This window comes from Erythrolamprus reginae, chromosome 2, assembly GCF_031021105.1.
Source record: "Erythrolamprus reginae isolate rEryReg1 chromosome 2, rEryReg1.hap1, whole genome shotgun sequence".
NCBI classification, from domain to species: Eukaryota; Metazoa; Chordata; class Lepidosauria; order Squamata; family Dipsadidae; genus Erythrolamprus; species Erythrolamprus reginae.
This window is the reverse complement of record NC_091951.1, coordinates 153,799,376-153,817,720: the sequence shown is the minus strand read 5'-3', so window position 1 is coordinate 153,817,720 and position 18,345 is coordinate 153,799,376. Positions and strand designations below refer to the sequence as shown.

Sequence of the window (18,345 nt, the reverse complement as noted above, 5' to 3'; positions counted from 1 at the left end):
ACCTAGAGCAGTGTTTTTCAACCAGTGTGCCGTGGCACACTAGTGTGCCACGAGACACGGTCAGGTGTGCCGCGAAGAAGGAAGCTCAGCTTCTGGTCTCACAAATTTTTCCTGAGAGAGAGAGAGAGAAAGAGAGTGAGAGAGAGAAAGAAAGAGTGAGAGAAAGAGAGAAAGAAAGAAAGAAAAAGAAAAGAGAGAAAGAGCGAGAAAGAAAGAGTGAGAGAGAGAAAGAGAGAGAAAGCAGGAGAGAGAGAGAAAGAGAGAGAAAGCAAGAGTGAGAGAGAAAGCAAGCAAGAGAGAGATAGAAAGAAAGCAAGAGAGAGAAAAAAGGAGATGAAGGGAGAGAGAGAAATGAGCAAAGAGGGGAGGAAAAAAGAGAAATGAGGAAATGATTGAGACAGAGAATGAGAGGAAAGAGAGAAACAAAAGAGGGAATGAGAGAGAAGTGACTCTTGATTTAAAACATATGATAAAAAGCACCCAAAAAATAAGAGAGAAAAACCCCCAGCCCTCACCTGTTTTTGGAAATGGTTCAAGAGTATGTATACACACACACACACACACACACAAGAGGGGGAGGAGACAGGGATGGAAAAAGAGAGGAGAGTGTCTTAGAGTGTCGTTTTTTTGTCCTTTTGGTTGGTGGTGTGCCCCAGGATTTTGTAAATGTAAAAAATGTGCCGCGGCTCAAAAAAGGTTGAAAATCGCTGACCTAGAGCTTCAGGGTGGAGCTTTCTATCTTTTCTGAGCATTGAATTGGGATCTGCTGGGTGATTTTGGGCAAATGACTCAGCCTAATCCACTTCACAGGGTGATTGTTGTGGGGAAAATAGGAAGAGGAAAGAGGATCTTGTATGTTTGTTACTCTGAGTTACTTTTAAAGTACAGTGGTACCTCTACTTAAGAACGCCTCTACTTAAGAACTTTTCTAGATAAGAACTGAGTGTTCAAGATTTTTGCCTCTTCTTAAGAACCATTTTCTACTTAAGAACCTGAGTCCGGAAAAATTTCCGAGGAAATTTGAGAGCAGCACGAAGGCCTGGCCAGTTTTTTACCATTCCCTCTTTAAGCCCGGCCATCTCAGGCTTTTCTGATCTATTTAAATATTTGGGAGAAGTTAGTGTGACTACATTTAAGAAAACTTTCTGGCATTAATATACTGCCATAATGTACATTTCTTTGCTATTTTTATGGGTCAAACACATATACACAGAAATACACAGCAAACAGTGTATATCATCTGTACTGTTGGCTGGGAGGCAAATTGCTGGGAGGCAGAATTTTTTTCTCTTGTTTTCCTCCCCCAAAACTAAGGTATGTCTTATACTCCGGTGCGTCTTATACTCTGAAAAATACAGTAATACAGGGAGGGAGGGAGGGAGGGAGGAAAGAAGGAAGGAAGGAAGGAAGGAAGGAAGGAAGGAAGGAAGGAAGGAAGGAAGGAAGGAAGGAAGGAAGATCTGCTGAACTACAGTAGTCCCTCGCTATATCGCGCTTCACCTACTGTGGCTTCACTTCACTTCATTTCAAGAAATATTAATGAGAAAAATCATTAGCGGATCTTCGCTGGTTCGCGGGTTTCTGAGGAAGTCGATCGGCAGATTTAAACAGCCCACCGAACTCGATCGGCAGGTTTTTCAAAAAAAAATATCTAAAATTGTAAATACTGTATTTAAATACTGTATCTAAAATAAATACTGTGTGGGAAGGGTTTATAAACACTTAAAACAATGAAAACTTACCAAACAATTACAATATAAATACTTAAATAAGTACTATCATTCGATAAATTCCCCATCGCGGATTTCACCTATCGCGGCCGAGTCTGGAACGTAACACCAGCGATAGGTGAGGTCTTACTGTATTTATTTTATTTACTATTATTAAAGCAAATATTGGTAGAAAGATACCGCTGACTTCAAATGTGAGTTTCTTCCCCACATCAGATATTCCTGCTTTCCAATTATCTGTTTTCCTCGGTTGTGTCAAATAGTATCAGAATTCTCCCTATTAAATATTTCTAGAAGAATCTGTTCCACAATGTATTGTTTCATTGTTAACAATGTTTCTAGGAACTTGATGAACTTGAACACTGTAATCCTATACAGCACACAATTGTTTTCTTTCTTTTTTATAATCGTAATGTGTTTTTCTTTTAGTTGTGGGAAAAGGGCACAGTTGCTCCTTTTAAAAAAAATGGAAGCGTGTTTATTTATTCATGGACAAACATGGGTTCCCCTTTTACAATTTAACACCTAAAATAGCAAGATTGGCAGGTTGAAATGGCTGTTGTGTCTGTATTAAGTCATTTTAATACAGAGGTGAAATGCTCCTGGTTTGCTCGTGCCTGTTGGGCGTTGGAGAGCCAATCGTGAAGGCACTATATGAGGCTCCACCCACCCGCCCTGATGCCACCATTTGGGTTCTTTTACCCACCATGCATGCAGGTGGGCGGGGCCTCACACTGCCCTCACCCCCGGCTCTCCGATGACTGACAGGCATGAGCGAATCAGGAGCATTTTACCTCTGCTTCAGAATAAATAAAGATGAAAATATCTGAGGTCTGAGTTAGGATGAGAAGCTAAGCAAGATTGTGCATAACATTTCCTCTGTTACAGCAATTGACTCATTAATAAGGTTGGTATTTATTTGAGGTACTATTTTTTCATTATAAGTTCCTGAATGCAGCCCAAAGACTGACAAGGTTTTAAAATATTCACATCAAATATTGTACAATATTTGGATAGCAAATATTCATTTTCGCAGTTCTTTAGAAATAAAGTTTGGTTCTATTTTGTTGCTAGTCACTCTGCCATATGTATCATTTTTTTTCTGTCTCTTTTCAAGATTAGAATATTTTATTAAGTGCTGAAATTTAGATCAAGTTTGGGCAACTTTGAGAATTATGCAAAATATATTAGAGGATGGGAAGTCTTTATAGTACACAAATCAGATATAATATTGTTAGAAAGGAATGGAAACGATAAATTTGAATGAATTAACAAAATAGAATAAATTTACAAAATAATCACTCCGATATAATGGTCAATCAGCGTTGACAGCCAATGTGACTTTTTGGGATTTTGCTTAGCACGTGTAAATTGACCCACTATACTTTGTAAATCAGAGGTTATGGCTTAGTGTAGTGTGTAAAGCAGGTCACAATTACTTGTTCCACAAACTGCCACTGAAACCAAGGTGTGAACTCAGCCACAGAGAATGCCTCTAGAATTTCCTTGTCCTCTTTTTTCCTCTCCCAAGCTAACCTCAGTCAAGAGTGGTTTGCTCAAACATCTTTGAAGTTTCCTCAGACATCTATGTAGCTGAACAATATCAGCAGCTACTGTATTTATGTAAACTTAAAATGTTATTAAATGAGGAATGATCCTTTGGATACATCCACCTTTCAGGTCTTTAAAAATAGTAATTTCAAATGATAGCTTCTGTATCTACTTTGCTGTCAAGTTGTAAGTTCAAAGCTAATAGTAGAGCAGGTCCTGAGCCATGAGGAAAACTATACATTTTGGGCCCAGCTGCCGCTTGTAAAACCAGACCATCAAAGCATCCTGCCTTATTTTGCTCTTTATTGCAAGCTCCATCAGTTAAGTAAGTTACTTTAGCCTTAAACAATTCAACTCAATAAGCAACAGAAAGGCAATAAACCTTAGGCTACTTACTTCATGTCCTAATAAAAGTAAGTTTTCTATATATAATCTGTCTGTTCTTCTGGAGCCACTCTAGAATATTGCAATGATGAAAGCATTTAATTCTGATTAGTTTAAAATGCTTTAAATTATTTTGTAAGAGAGAGAATGGTTACATAGGTATGTCACAGGGAATCTCAAAAATTCAGTATTCAGGAAAAATTAGAGGAGGGGCTGGAAGGGGAAGGGGGAAAAATAGAATATGTAGGTGTCTGAGATGCCCTCAGCTGATAACAAGTTGCTGTGCAGCAGAATAGAGGGCTATAAACAGTATTAGGTACCTCTGACCTGCTTTCTAGACATAATAATTAAAAATAATGAAAGGATATGACAACATCGGCATGATTATGCTGGGGCTCAATAAACCTCCTGATGTTCTACTTATTTTGATGCACAGCTGAAGAGCAGGTTTGTCTGTCTTCACTAGGTTGAAAGGTTAGTTCTTGTCACCATAACTCTTTCTTTGCTTTAGTCAGCCCTTGAATCCCTTTGCTCCTGGATTTCTATAAGCACAGAGGTGCCATCTCCTAACATGAGAAAAGCCATGCTTTCCAAATATACTGCTCAAAAAAATAAAGGGAACACTCAAATAACACATCCTAGATCTGAATGAATGAAATATTCTCATTGAATACTTCATTTGCACAACTATTCCATTTGCATAACAGCATGTGAAATTGACTGTCAATCAGTGTTGCTTCCTAAGTGGACAGTTTGATTGCACAGAAGTTTGATTTACTTGGAATTATATTCTGTTTTTTAAGTGTTCCCTTTATTTTTATTTTTTTGAGCAGTGTAGTTTTCTTGCTTTAAGTCAGTATAGCTCAAGAACCTCCTTCTTCAGAATAATGACTTAAAACAAGAACATTGCTTGATGGATCTGGGTAATGTCCCCTAGATGTTGGTAGAAGGAATCAAAAGCCAATCTTAATGACAGCCAAAGATCAAAGCACAAATATAGACAATAAGTTTCAATTAACAAGAGCATAGGGAATTTGATTATTGTAATCTCTGGTATTTATTTCCAAACTTGACTGTAAAAAATATGACTTTAGCAATCGAGTTGTTGAAGCGTGGAACTTATTACCAGACTCCGTGGTGTCATCCCCCAACCCCCAACATTTTTCCCTTAGACTTTCCATGATTGACTTCTCCAGATTCCTTAGAGGTCAGTAAGGGGTGAGCATAAGTGCACTAGTGTGCCTTCCGTCCCCTGTCCAATTGTCTCTCCTATATTTTATATATCTTTTCTCCCATCCATATATCCTTCCTCTTCTCTTCACTGATGTATTCTATTCTCATATCTCTTCTTCTATCCCTTCCCTGATATTTACTACTTCATGTTTTTATTCTCCTTAACTTTCCATTTGTATTGGACAAAATAAATAAATAAATAAATAAAAAATAAATAAAGTTTACCAGATTGACAAACAGCTTTGTTTTGGATCTCCTTAGCCTGGCTTGCATCGCAGTTTGAGAACTACATAGTCAGTACTCCACTGAAAAGGTGGAATATGAAAATGCAGTCCAGTGTATCCAAGCATAAAGATATATTATAAAGCAATTGTGGCTTCCCCTGGGAATGCCTGAACTAGAGAAGGGCCCAGCATAGTATTTTTAAGGGCTGCAAATGTTGTGTTTTCTAATTAGTTGTATACATTTATTCAGAGGCTCCTCTCTGCTTCAGTTATGAAAAATCAGACACCTGTAACTCCAAAAGTTGTTTGGTTTTCTAGTAAAGATGCTCTCTTTAGTCTTGCTTCTCTTTGTTTACCCTATTATGCCTCTACATTCATTAAAAATATTCTATACATACACTGTCCTTGTCTGAATTTCTAGATATTGCAGTAATTAATGTTAAGAGTTTGTAATTTGGTTGCCGATCAATTTCCGGTCACAATTCAAAGTGTTGGTTATGACCTATAAAGCCCTTTATGGCATCAGACCAGAATATCTCCAGGATTGCCTTCTGCCGCATGAATCCTAGTGACCGATTAGGTCCCACAGAGTTGGCCTTCTCTGGGTCCCGTCGACTAAACAATGTCGTTTGGCGGGTCCCAGGGGAAGAGCCTTCTCTGTGGCGGCCCCAACCCTCTGGAACCAGCTCCCCCCTGAGATTAGAACTGCCCCCAACCTCCTTGCCTTTCGCAAACTCCTTAAAACCCACCTCTGCCGTCAGGCATGGAGGAACTGAGATAACTTCCCCAGGCCTATATTGTTTATGTATGGTATGTTGTGTGTATGTTTCTTAAATTATGGGTTTTTAGTTTTAATTATTAGATTTGTATTGCACATTGTTTTTTCTATTACTGTTGTGAGCCGCCCCGAGTCTACGGAGAGGGGCGGCATATAAATTAAATAAATGAATGAATGAATGAATGAATGATTCAATGAATGAATGAATTGAAATAATGAAATGAAATGAAAGAATGAACGAATAAATAAATAAATAAATAATTTTATGTGTCGTGGCCTATTTAAATACATAGGAAGGCTCTTCTTTAGATTCCTTGCTCCTGGACATTATAACAAGCAAAGGACTTCTCAATGCCTAAGCTGCAAGGATAATATTCATTTCAATTATTCTACCAGCAGCCCCTCTTTTCTGTGATGACTGGTGATGAAGGGTGGAGTCCCTGGAATTAACTTTCTAATCTGTACTGACTGGGCCACTTCTATCTTAGAAATAAGATAGGGACTGCTCACACACACACACCCCAAAGGAAAATTAATATGTGCTGCAATTACTGCAATTTGCCCTGGCAACATACGGCAACATATGGAGTGGGAAGAAGCCTTAGGAAACTCTGCTGATTACATGGTTGAGAGATGCCACTTGCGCATTTGATGTCTTCATGCATACGCCTGTCTTGGCCTTACACAAAAATGCCCAGGTTCTCTTGGCAAAGCAATCTGCATACAGCAAAGTGAAACAGTTTCAGGCTGTGACATCTGAGAGGCCAGAAAAAGAAGATGTCACTGTGAGTTTTTAAAATGTTACACTGGATGTACAACACCGTATTAGAAAGCTGCTTCAGCAAAATGTCAGCTTTAAATCCCACATTTCTCTTTTTGCTCAACAATGGCTGGAGCTTCCCCACTTTCTAGTAGGTCTCTGCCAGATGTAGCCAGCAGGATAGAATGTTTAGCATGTCACCTGGTTAAAGTTTGGAGATTTAGGAAGACTTGACATCTGTTCTTGACAGAAGCTTACACTTGGAAAGAAAATAATAATATTACAGTGCTGTCTATTTAAGGGATTATTCCAGCCTGCTGAACTTAGAAAGAGCCAACAGAACTTATCTAATGAGCCAAATAAATGGCTCCTCCTATGTTTGGGGGACACAAATGACAAATTGCAACCTTCCCATCGTTGACCTAGAATGCAGCATAACTGGTCTGAAGAATTATTTTCAGAGATAGTTTGCGTTTGCAATTATAAATGGGTCATCACACCAAAACATGCAAGGGGATTCTGCCTGTATGGCCCACTCCTCTAATCAATGTACTGAAATGATTTCCAAGACCTCTTTCATTTTTCCAAAACATTTTGGATCAGTCTTCACTGCAATTATGTCCTAAAAGTTTCTTCACTACCAACTGGATTTTTTTTTTAAAGCATTTTCTTCCTTATCCTACTCAACCTTTGGGAAGCTGCCCATGAAGCATCCGACTCTATTTTCTTCAGTATGGCTAATGCACAACTGAGGAGTCCTATAAAGGGTTATAAGATTGTTGCAGGAACAACTTTACTATGAACAAAGTTTAAGAACATAGACATGATTTGAATTTTAAAACATTTCAAAAGCTTGAAGCCTGTCTAGATACTTAAGAATTTTTCTCTCGCAAAGTTAAACATTAATTCTTTGTTAACTTTTTAATCAGCTTTAATCAGATTTGATTTTGCCATTGATTTTGCCTAGTTCATTTGTCTATGAAAACTGTCTTCTAAGTGGTTACAAGCTACGGGAAGTATAATTCTTATATCTGCAGACCGCTAACCTCTAGGGACTTTCAGAGGTTTATAGATAAAATACATAAGAAATAAAATATATACAAAAATATAGTGTACAAATTAATAAAAATATGGAATAAAATAAAATAAACCCAAACCAACTATACACAAAAGCAAGATGCAGTCAGGCCTATATGGTCTCCAGAAGACCTATATTTTGAATATAACAGGATAGGAGCCAGATAAATGTTCACTACAAGGTCCTTCCCAAAAATGATGCAGCAACTAATAAACAGCTACAGTGAGACTCATTCCCTCTTACCTTCCTAAAATGGGACACTAATAGTTTCTTCCTGGTAGATTGATTATGCCAATTCCAATAGGACAGGGATGCCAAACTCACGTCATCACATTACTGTTACATGGCATATCATGACTTTTCTCCCCCTTCACTAAAACGGGGGTGCATCCAGCCCACAAGCCTCGAATTTGACACCTCTGCAATAGGAGAATGTGATTTTCCAGATAATTAGGCACAAAACGTTGTTAAGACTTTATAGGTTAATACCATAACTTTAAATTGCATCTATGGCTCTACAGTATTGGCAAGTAGTCACATTACAACAGTGCTCTGTTCTGGAAAATGTTCATCACACAAATTGTGCTCTGAACCAACTGCAGCTTTCATATGAGGTTGAAAAGTTGCTCCACATATAGCATGTTGCAGTAGTCTAAGCGGTAATGAAGGCATGCGTCACTGTAGCAAGATCATCCTACTCAGGTAGAATTGCAGCTGGATATTAATGTGGCTGGAAAAAAGCCTCCATTAGCTGCCACAACAGAAGCAGTCAGTCTAGATAGAAGAACCACAATCATAGGCTTGCTTCTTCAGGAGTAAGGACATCTCGTCAAGAGACACCACTGGAGCAAGCAGAGAATTCAGATGAACAAACAGCAACTCTTTTTACTAGGACTCCATTCAAGTTAGTTCTCACTCATCCAGCCCTTCAAGCCACCAGTCACTTGGACAGGACTCCAACTGTATTTCCTGTCTGGCCTGGGGAACATACTTAACCCCGAGTATTGGGGGTTAATTACCTCTTCTGATGCTTTAATGTACATAGTAAACAAAAAGAAGCAAAGAGCTAACTCTTGTAACAGCCCAGAAAGGAAAAGCCATCAGGCCAATCTCCCCTGCCTCATAATCACCAACCAGAAAAGTTGGTCACAATACACACATATACACATATTTACCAAAGCCAGGAACTAGCCCGCTACATTAAAATGTAATTGAATGGAATGGTGTTTCATTCTTAAGTAGCCTGACAGATGGTTTTATCCAAACAAAATTTAAATTATAGGCATATTAAACCAATATTGCTGTGCAGTGCACCTCAGGACTGATATTACATTAAGATCAACATCCAAAACTAGTTTGTATAAGCAACCTTCCAAGGCTCATTCAAGGAGATCATAAGCTGGCCTTGAATATTTTGGCACCTGAAGCAAAAATCTAAAGTAAACAGTCGGGGTTACATGACAATCTCCTCAAGTGACTAACATTGACCTGGTTTATCAGCCTGTTATACAAAGACATGAGTGGATTCTGTTGATTCTTAGAAAAATAAGTTTGTGAACTACTTTCAGAAGTAGTTCTAGTTTTCAGAAGAATGTAAACCTCTAGGTGGGGGAACACTGCACGAAGTCAAAATTTCTAGACTGGGACTGTCTTAATCAGCTTCCTGCTTATTCAATGTTACTGGTGGTGCCATTTGTGGCAAGAATGATAGTTGGAATTAACTTTGTTTATATATGTATGCAAATGTTTTAACTGCCTGGAAAGAGAGCAGGAGATGTGCTAATAGGAAGCCATGGGATGCCAATTACTGTGCTATAGCTCTGGCAATATTTTCAGAGACGTTAAAAAGCCCTGTCAGATGCTGTTTCACTAGGTCTATTGGGACTTCTGTTGGAGACCCTTTGCACAGCCAATAGGATGCAGATGCACTCTGCAAGTTCCTCTGAAGCAGGGGCCCCCAAACTTTTTACACAGGGGGCCAGTTCACTGTCCCTCAGACTGTTGGAGGGTCGGACTATAAAAAAAACCCTGCGGGTTTCTTAATGCCGCCGCCTTGAGGGAGGAGGAGGAGGTGAAGTGGAGCAAGTCCCCAACTCCTTGCCAAGTTTTCTCTTTCTTTCTTTCTTTCTCTCTCTCTTCCTTCCTCTCCTTTTTTTCTCTCTCTCTCACTCTCTCACACCAGCATTCGCGGCACGCGAGCGCGGCTCTTTCTTTCACCCACCGCCATCGCCTCCAGCCAAGCCGGCAGCAGTCACTGCAAGTTCCTCGGATGGGTTCTGCCACTTTCTAATAATCTCTGCACTTTCTACGGCCACCTGGCTGGGCTGTCCAGAAGGAGTGGCAGCTCCCACCCAAGGAACCTGCAGCGATGGCTGCCAGCGGGAGAAGGAAAGGGAGCTGCGGCCGCCCCTGCCCACCGCGGATGGGCGGGTGCCGACCCTCTCGGTTGTGGCCTCTCCACCCCCATCCCCCTGCCAGCCCACAAGGGGATGGGGAGTGCGCGCGCATGCGCAACATTCAGAATAAGAAAAATCTTCGCCATTCAAAAAAAGAAAAACTTTAGACGGCATCGCACTTTCGTCGCTCCCCGCCCCCAACTCCAACGCCCAGCTCCATGTAAAATATCGTGTGCTGCCGCGGGCAGGATAAATTGCCTCAGTGGGCCGCATCCGGCCCCCGGGCCGTAGTTTGGGGACCGCTGCTCTGAAGCATGGTCTGAAAGTGCTGTCAATCAAAAGGGGAAATACAGTATTGTGTTTAGTAGGTTACAAAGTGACAGAGTAGAATTGTAACATTCTTGGCTCATCTTCAACATTGCAAAACAAAGGAAACACATTTTCCTACTAGTGACTAACTACATCTCCATAGCTTCACAAGTGGAAATCACTTGTGTGGAAATTGCATATGACTACATGCTGCATTATAGGTGACATGTCTAGAACTATCTAGAAGGAACTGTTCCTGCATCATTAAAGGACAACAAGGAATTTAAGCTAGTAACCTATACACACTGTTGGTTTTAGCTATGTTCAATTCTATAAAATATCAGATCCAAGGATTCTTCTTGATAACTGCCAGAAATACTGTACTGTAAATCCTGGACATACTTCAAATTCAGTGTTTTAAAAACACAAATGACAGAATTCTACCAAGAAATCCACAATTCAGGCTATCCAAACTTATTTATTTCCAGATATGGGTGCTTCAGCTCCCATAATATCCTGCCTGCACATAATCAGGTTACAAGAAAAAAAATACACTAGGGTCATTCTTTGTCAAGTGGACCAGGTGAAATTGAAGCCTTATTTGAAAAGAAACCATCACAAAAACAACATATATGATAGAAAAAAACATGCTCTTTACAATGAAATAAAAATGAAGATGATTGGAGGTGAGAAAACAGAGAGCGATATAAAACAAACTTGCTCTTTCAAATGAAGATAATTGAATGTGATGAAACAGAGCTCTCTGTTTTCTCATGTTCAATCATTTTCCTTTTTTTTCATTAGAAAGAGCACGTTTTTTTCTGTCATATATGATGTCTTTGTGATGGTTTCTTTTCAAATAAGGCTGCAAAAGTCAGTCCAGTGGACACCTGGTCCACTTGACAAAGAATGACCCACTAAACAATGTACCGTTTTATCTTAATTCATTTCAGTGCCTACTGTGCAAATCTAAGGCCACAGATATAGAAATGTGCAATACAATTATACATATGTGCACTCACAAGAAAACCCTACTGACATCAGTGAAGCAATCTGACAATAATCCAATGTGCACAAAATCACAAGGTGATTCTTGGGCTCTTCCAAAATCTCTTCGCAGGGTGAGCCAAACAAACTCTGGAGGTTATGATATATTTAATGGAAAGGGGGAGTTGCCAGAAATAGGAGTTCTTTAAACAAAGCTTTCAATACAGTCTTATAAAATAAAGCCAATAATATTTTATAACCTCTCTTTCTTCTGAAAATGATTTTTAGAAATGCAGGAGGAAGGAAAGAAATGCCTGTTCCACAGTCTTCCCTTCTACTCACAGAACACTTATTGTTATGACTTATCTTCAGAGAAATTGCATTTTGAAAAATGGAAAGGAGAAGACCTTGATATGTTCTTTATTTTTCTTAAATACACTGCTAGAGGACATTTATGATAAAAAAATAAAAGGGAGGTAGATCATGCAGCCACTACAAAAGCTTATCTTATTGATTTAAGGCACAGTGTAACCAACTATTACCAGGTGACTCTGCATGTGTTAGTATACAAGACAAAAGATAGTTAAATCAACAAAGTGTTACGGCCCCTTGATGATATCTGGAATTCTTTTCCTTACCTGGAACAGTCATAAGAAAATAAAAGCCCCAATTCAACAAGGTTGCACATAGTGATATTCCAGAATTATCTGCATTGTTCACATTCAATGTTGATCCAAATACAGTTATCCTTGGGACAGGGTTAAAAACACAAGATGGCAAGAACCCATGGGACCCTTGTCCCTTCTTCATGTGTGTCACATGCATGCAAAATAGGGTGATACCAGCTTGACTTTTCTGGCAAACACTCCACCCAGATGCCTCTAGCTCTGAAAAAAGCCTTTTAGCTGTCCTCAAGCTCTGTTACCTTCAGTCCTCATACTACCTACCCAAAATGCTCAAAGGCCACGCCTAAAAGACACTGGGATTAAAAAAGCAACCACATCTGACTCACTGGACTTAAGAAAAATGTTTGGAATTAAGAATGATTAAGCAATGGATTAGTCTAGATCATGACTGGACTTCCTCTTGCTAGAGATTTTCAAATGTAATCCTGAACTCAGCACTGACTTATAGGATCCCTTCAAATTGTTATCTTCTATGGCTCTGTGTAGCACTTACTACATCTTCCAGGTGCCAATATTGGAATTAAATTTGCCTTCCTCGTGTATTTTACAATAGTTATTTAATTAAATTAATCAACCATTTTCCTACTTGTATCAGGATTTATGGCAGCTACAACCAAATACACAAAATCCAAAGCATAAAATCAATACAATTAAAATCAGGCATAATAGCTTCTATAATATCTTGCTGTAACTGCATCCCTACTTTCTGTTATAGATAGTCCTCAAGTAACAATGATAATGGGGCCTACGCAATATGATTATAAGTCGTAATGGTCATAAAATGGGATGGTCACATGATTTTACAATGGGTTTTTTTGCAGCAGTTGTTAAACAAACCAGGTGGTTGTAAGTGTGAGCACTACAGTTAAGTGAACACTGTAGTCATTGCATTTTGAAAAATGGGAAGGGGAAGACCTTGATATGTTCTTTATTTTTCTTAAACACACTGCTAGAGGACATTTATGATAAAAGAATCGTTTGCTGCGGTGCATAGTGCTTAAAACTAGAAGTGTCAGTTTTGGGCAAAATTGTAGTCATAACTATGCAAACAGTCGTAAATTCAGCCATGTGCCGAGTGCCAAAAGCTGTATTAATGACAGATTCTAGTTCCTCTCTTTGTTCTCCACCTGTCCATCTTTTTGGTCACCACATTGGTGTACTGTATTCTTGTTGTGCTCTTTTTCATTGTTTATTTTACGGTTCTATTATTTTACTTTGGTTCTGTTTACACACCTTTCATTTTATCACTTTTTAATTTTTGTAGACTGCCTAGAGCAGCCCCTTGGTGAGGAAGGCAGCAAATAAATTTAACAAACAAATAAATAAATAAGGTTGCTTCCTTATCAAGATGTGCCTGCGCCTGGTTCCAACAAGCGAACAAAACCTTCCTTGGGGAATGAAGCAAGACATTGTATTATTTTCGTTATTCCCATTTTCAACTTTGTTATGCTTGGCTTTTTGGTCCAGCTCACATTCACCATTTGAGGCAGTGAGTGTGCTTGGTGCTCTCCCTTGGTATTTCCCAAGCTCTACGGAAGCTGGTTTGGGACAAAAGCTGTTACCTTTTCTGCTTCTTCTCGACTCATTGCTATGGCAAGCTGCAGCTGGAGTTCCTCTTCACCAGTGGTCTGTGGCCTTGCCTGCTCCAGGTCAGAGCTGAACCGGGGTGATGATGAAGAAGCTGAATCCGAAGACAAAAACCAATTAGTAGGACAAGTAGAATGAAATAACCCCAAATGAGGTCTGAAAGAAAGTCCAGTTGTTTCCATAGTGCTTTCTTAGAAAATGGGTGCACAGTCATTGATGATCTACAGATGTTCCCCTGTAAGAATTTTTTTTTTTAGAATAGAATAACTTTATTTACACTCCTATACTAATCGGCATACATTAATATGAAATTTTGTTGCATATAGCTCTCAAAGGGTCACCACCTCCACTACATGAACATAAAGATATCCGTTAATTATTAATAACAATTTATTAAATATGCAGGCTACCCAACTCCCAGTGACTGTGGAATTGTCTAGCATAAGCACTCTGAATCCTGCCTCACTGAATAGGGAGAAAGAGATGGAGAGAAAAAGACTAAGAGAAAGAAGAGTGGGAGGTACAGGATTGAAAGATGGCAGGTCACAAGAGAAAGGAAGGAATTACCATATTTTGGAATATAAGGCACACCAAGATTTTGAAGAGGTAAGAAAGGGGGGGGGGAGTTTTGCCAGCCCACAGGAGCGCTCTGCAGACCTCCCAAACGCACCCCATTTTTGTGAAAAAGAGGCAATTTTTTGCAAAAAAAGAGAGATGTTTTTGCCTCTGCCCCCAAGAGCACTCTGCAGACTTCCCAAACCCTTAGTGCACCCATTTTCACATGGGGTGGGGTTTCAGGAAGCCAAAAAGGGCTGTATTCTGTATATAAGATGCATCAACAGTCCCACCCTCTTTTGTGGGACGGAGTGCGTCTTATGCTCTGAAAAATACGGTATTTGTAATTTTATTTTTCAAAGAAATGCTGCCCTCAAGAGAAAAGCAGTCCTCCTACTGTTCTAAATATGTTTTTACAATAATAATCTCTTTCTGTGCTGATGGTTGTCTCCATTTTCTGCCTACCAACCTTCTGTATTTTAATTTCATATGATGTCCAACAGTCGAAGACTATGACTAACCCACATGCGGTGGGCAAAAAAAAGAGAATTTTATGCAGTTATATTTTATTTTGAAAACTCCAATCCACTTGTGTTTCTATAGCAACATTTTCCTTGAGTTTGGTACGAGGAACAAAAAAAAAGTACATTGGTACCAAACTAATATTTGAAACAGTGGTATCTGAAGGGTATTGCTGTTTTTGTCTGCAGTGTTATAGAGTCACAGCACAAGCTCCACTCCTTTGATTCATATTTGTGATGCTGTGAGGCACATATAAAAGGCACAAGCCTTTGTTACAATGCTGAGGGATTCTAATCCCCTTTCCCCATTCATGCAGATGATGCTGTTCCTAAAATTATGTCAGAAACTGGCAATATGTAGGATTTAAGGCCCATATTGTATGCCTAAAATGTATTATCCGAGGCTCAACAACTGGCATGGTAATACTGCTAGCGCTATTTTTTTTCCACATCCACATAAAAATCATAGAATTAAAATGCAATGCTCTGTTGGCTTATTCAGATGGCAACCCCACTTCTAAGGGCTTACTTTGAGTCATGGACTTTTAGCTCAGAAGCCTCACTGAACATATTCACAATGACTTCTAAACAAAAAGAAATTGTTGTCAGTTACAGCCACTCAAGGAATCTAGGAATGTAGACATTTCAACATCCACAATTGTCTATAGCAGTGTTTTCCAACCTTGGCAACATGAAGATATCTGGATTTGCTGGCTGGGGAATTCTGGGAGTTGAAGTCCAAATATCTTCAAGTTGCCAAGGTTGGGAAACACTGCTCTATAGGATACATGGTAGAAGTGGTTAATTATAGAAACATAGAAGACTGACGGCAGAAAAAGACCTCATGGTCCATCTAGTCTGCCCTTATACTATTTCCTGTATTTTATCTTAGGATGGATATATGTTTATCCCAGGCATGTTTAAACTCAGTTACTGTGGATTTACCGACCACATCTGCTGGAAGTTTGTTCCAATGATCTACTACTCTTTCAGTAAAATAATATTTTCTCACGTTGCTTTTGATCTTTCCCCCAACTAACTTCAGATTGTGCCCCCTTGTTCTTGTGTTCACTTTATAAAATCGATAGTTTTGTACATGATATAAAAATACTACTGAGCTTTTTAAAAATTACAAATTTTTCACACTTAGTATGTAGCTTGCAAAATTTCAACAGCTGCAGTCCCGCAAGATGAATATGTCCCTTGCTTATTTTAAGACTAGATCAGCATCTGCTCAAATTCACTGTTCCAGTGTCTTGTTTAATTTTCAATTAATAAAACTGGGAAAAGTACTGGGAAAAAACAGAAAGGAAAGAGAGACAGAATGACAAGAAAGAAAAGTCTAGGCAGTTTTCCCCACACAGTTTTGTGGCTATTTCTTGATGCCTAAATATGCCATCCATTGCCATTTCATTATTATATCACTTACTGGGGGGGAGAGAAGCTGATTGTATGAATTAAAACCTTACTGGCCATTGGAACATACTGTATATCACAGCTAAAAAACCCATTTCATAACATACAACATTCTTAAAAAGCAATTCTTTGTAAGAATTGATAGATAATGTAGATCAGTGTTTTTCAACCAGTGTGCCGTGGCACACTAGTGTGCCGTGAGACATGGTCAGGTGTGCCGCGAAGAAGGAAGCTCAGGTTCCAGTCTCGCAACTTTTTGCTGAGAGAGAAAGAGAGAGTGAGAGAGAGAGAGAGAGAAAGAAAGCAAGAGAGAGAAAGAAAAGAGAAAGAGAAGGCAAGAGTGAGAGAGAAATAAAGCAAGAAAGAGAGAGAAAGAAAGCAAGAGAGAGAGAGAGAGAGAAGGAGAGGAAGGGGGGGGAGAGAGAGAAATGAGCAAAAAGGGGAGCAAAAAATAGAAATGAGAAAATGATTGAGACAGAGAATGAGAGGAAAGAGAGAGAAACAAAAGAGAGAGAGAAGTGACTCTTTATTTAAAGCATATGATAAAAAGCATCCAAAGAATAAGAGAGAGAAAACCCCCAGCCCTCACCTGTTTTTGGAAATGGTTCAAGAGTGTGTATATGTATATACACACACACACACACAAGGGGGAAGGAGACAGGGATGGAAAAAGAGAGGAGAGTGTCTTAGGGTGTCATTTTGTGTCATTTTGGTTGGTGGTGTGCCCCAGGATTTTGTAAATGTAAAAAATGTGCCGCGGCTCAAAAAAGGTTGAAAATCACTGATGTAGATAATAGGGCAGAGGATGACAAAACCTATGTGATTTATATGCTCTGAAGAGTATATAGGTTCAGCATTCGCTAGTAAGAAGAATATGGGGGGGGGACCTTATGGGTATGTGAAACCCATGTGTTCTTATATTAATTTAATAGCTCTTTTTTAAACTTGTGTCTTTTAAGAAGTGCCTTTTAAGACAGAACATATAATTTCCACCCAATTCTGTTTCATTTCCCTAACTCTCCTGCTTAATTTTCATCTTTAGATCTATGACACCCACCCACCCACCAGATCTATGACACCAAACCTGTCATAGGCTAAAATGCCAGGACATTTTGGGTGACATGCCAGTGTTTACCAACACCTGACAACTACTCTCAAAAGCATGGCCCATTCTCACATGATTGTCAAAGGCTCTGGAGGTTGCCTGAGAAGAGCAGAGGTGAAATCCTCCCAGTTTGGGTGTGCCTGTCGGTGGTCGGAGAGCCAGTAGATACAGTGCGAGGCTTCCCTTACCTGCCCAGACCCCCCAAAATTTGAGTTTTTTATCCTCTGCGCATGCGCACAATGCTTTGCACATGCACAGAAGGTAAAATGGAGGCATCCAGGTGAGTGGACGAAGCCTCACACTGCCATCACTACCGGCTCCCCAACCACTGGCAGGCATGCCCGAACCAGGAGTATTTCACCTCTACTCGAGACTCTGGAAGTCACACAAGCTCTGAAAATCATGTGAGAACAGGCTGTGCTTGTGGATAGTTTTCATAGGCTGTAGAAGAGCATTCTTCAAATTCTCTTCAACAATAAAATCCTTGTGTGTCTCAGGTAGGCTGCAGGAGCCTGTGAATAGAACGAGAACACTGCCCAAAGGTAAGCAGTGCATGGCAGAGCCTGGGGAGTGCAAGGCTGCAGGGGCAATGGCATCTTAGGGAATGGCTTTTTGAGTGGCAGCTATGGTGTTGCAAGGACTAAAGTCATGGCCCAGGCCTTTATTTCAAGCCCAGCATCAGCCCTGCCTCCAAGTGCTGCTGTTCACGGTGGTCTAGAACAGTGTTTTTCAACCAGTGTGCCGTGGCACACTAGTGTGCCGCGAGACATGGTCAGGTGTGCCGCGAAGAAGGAAGCTCAGATTCCGGCCTCGCAACTTTTTGCTGAGAGAGAGAGTGAGAGTGAGAGAAAGAAAAAGAGAGAGAAAGAGAGAAAGCAAGAGAGAGAGAAAGAGAGAAAGCAAGAGAGAGAAAGAAAAGAAAGAGAGAGAAAGCAAGAGTGAGAAAGAAAGAGAGAAAGAGAGAGAAAGAAAGAGAGATAGAGAAAAGGAGAGGAAGGGAGAGAGAGAGCAATGAGCAAAAAGGGGAGGAAAAAAGAGAAATGAG

At 39.7% G+C, this 18,345-nt stretch overlaps 1 protein-coding gene across 4 annotated transcripts in view; it reads right to left on the bottom strand.

The window, feature by feature from the left end:
• Positions 1-18,345, bottom strand: part of EPN3 (epsin 3) — a 58,767-nt gene that overhangs the window by 27,757 nt on the left and 12,665 nt on the right. For all 4 annotated transcript variants that reach the window (XM_070739999.1, XM_070740000.1, XM_070739997.1 and 1 more), the window contains one exon: positions 13,679-13,797. In XM_070739999.1, coding sequence (XP_070596100.1) covers positions 13,679-13,797 — 119 coding nt within the window. The remainder of the gene's footprint in view (positions 1-13,678; positions 13,798-18,345) is intronic.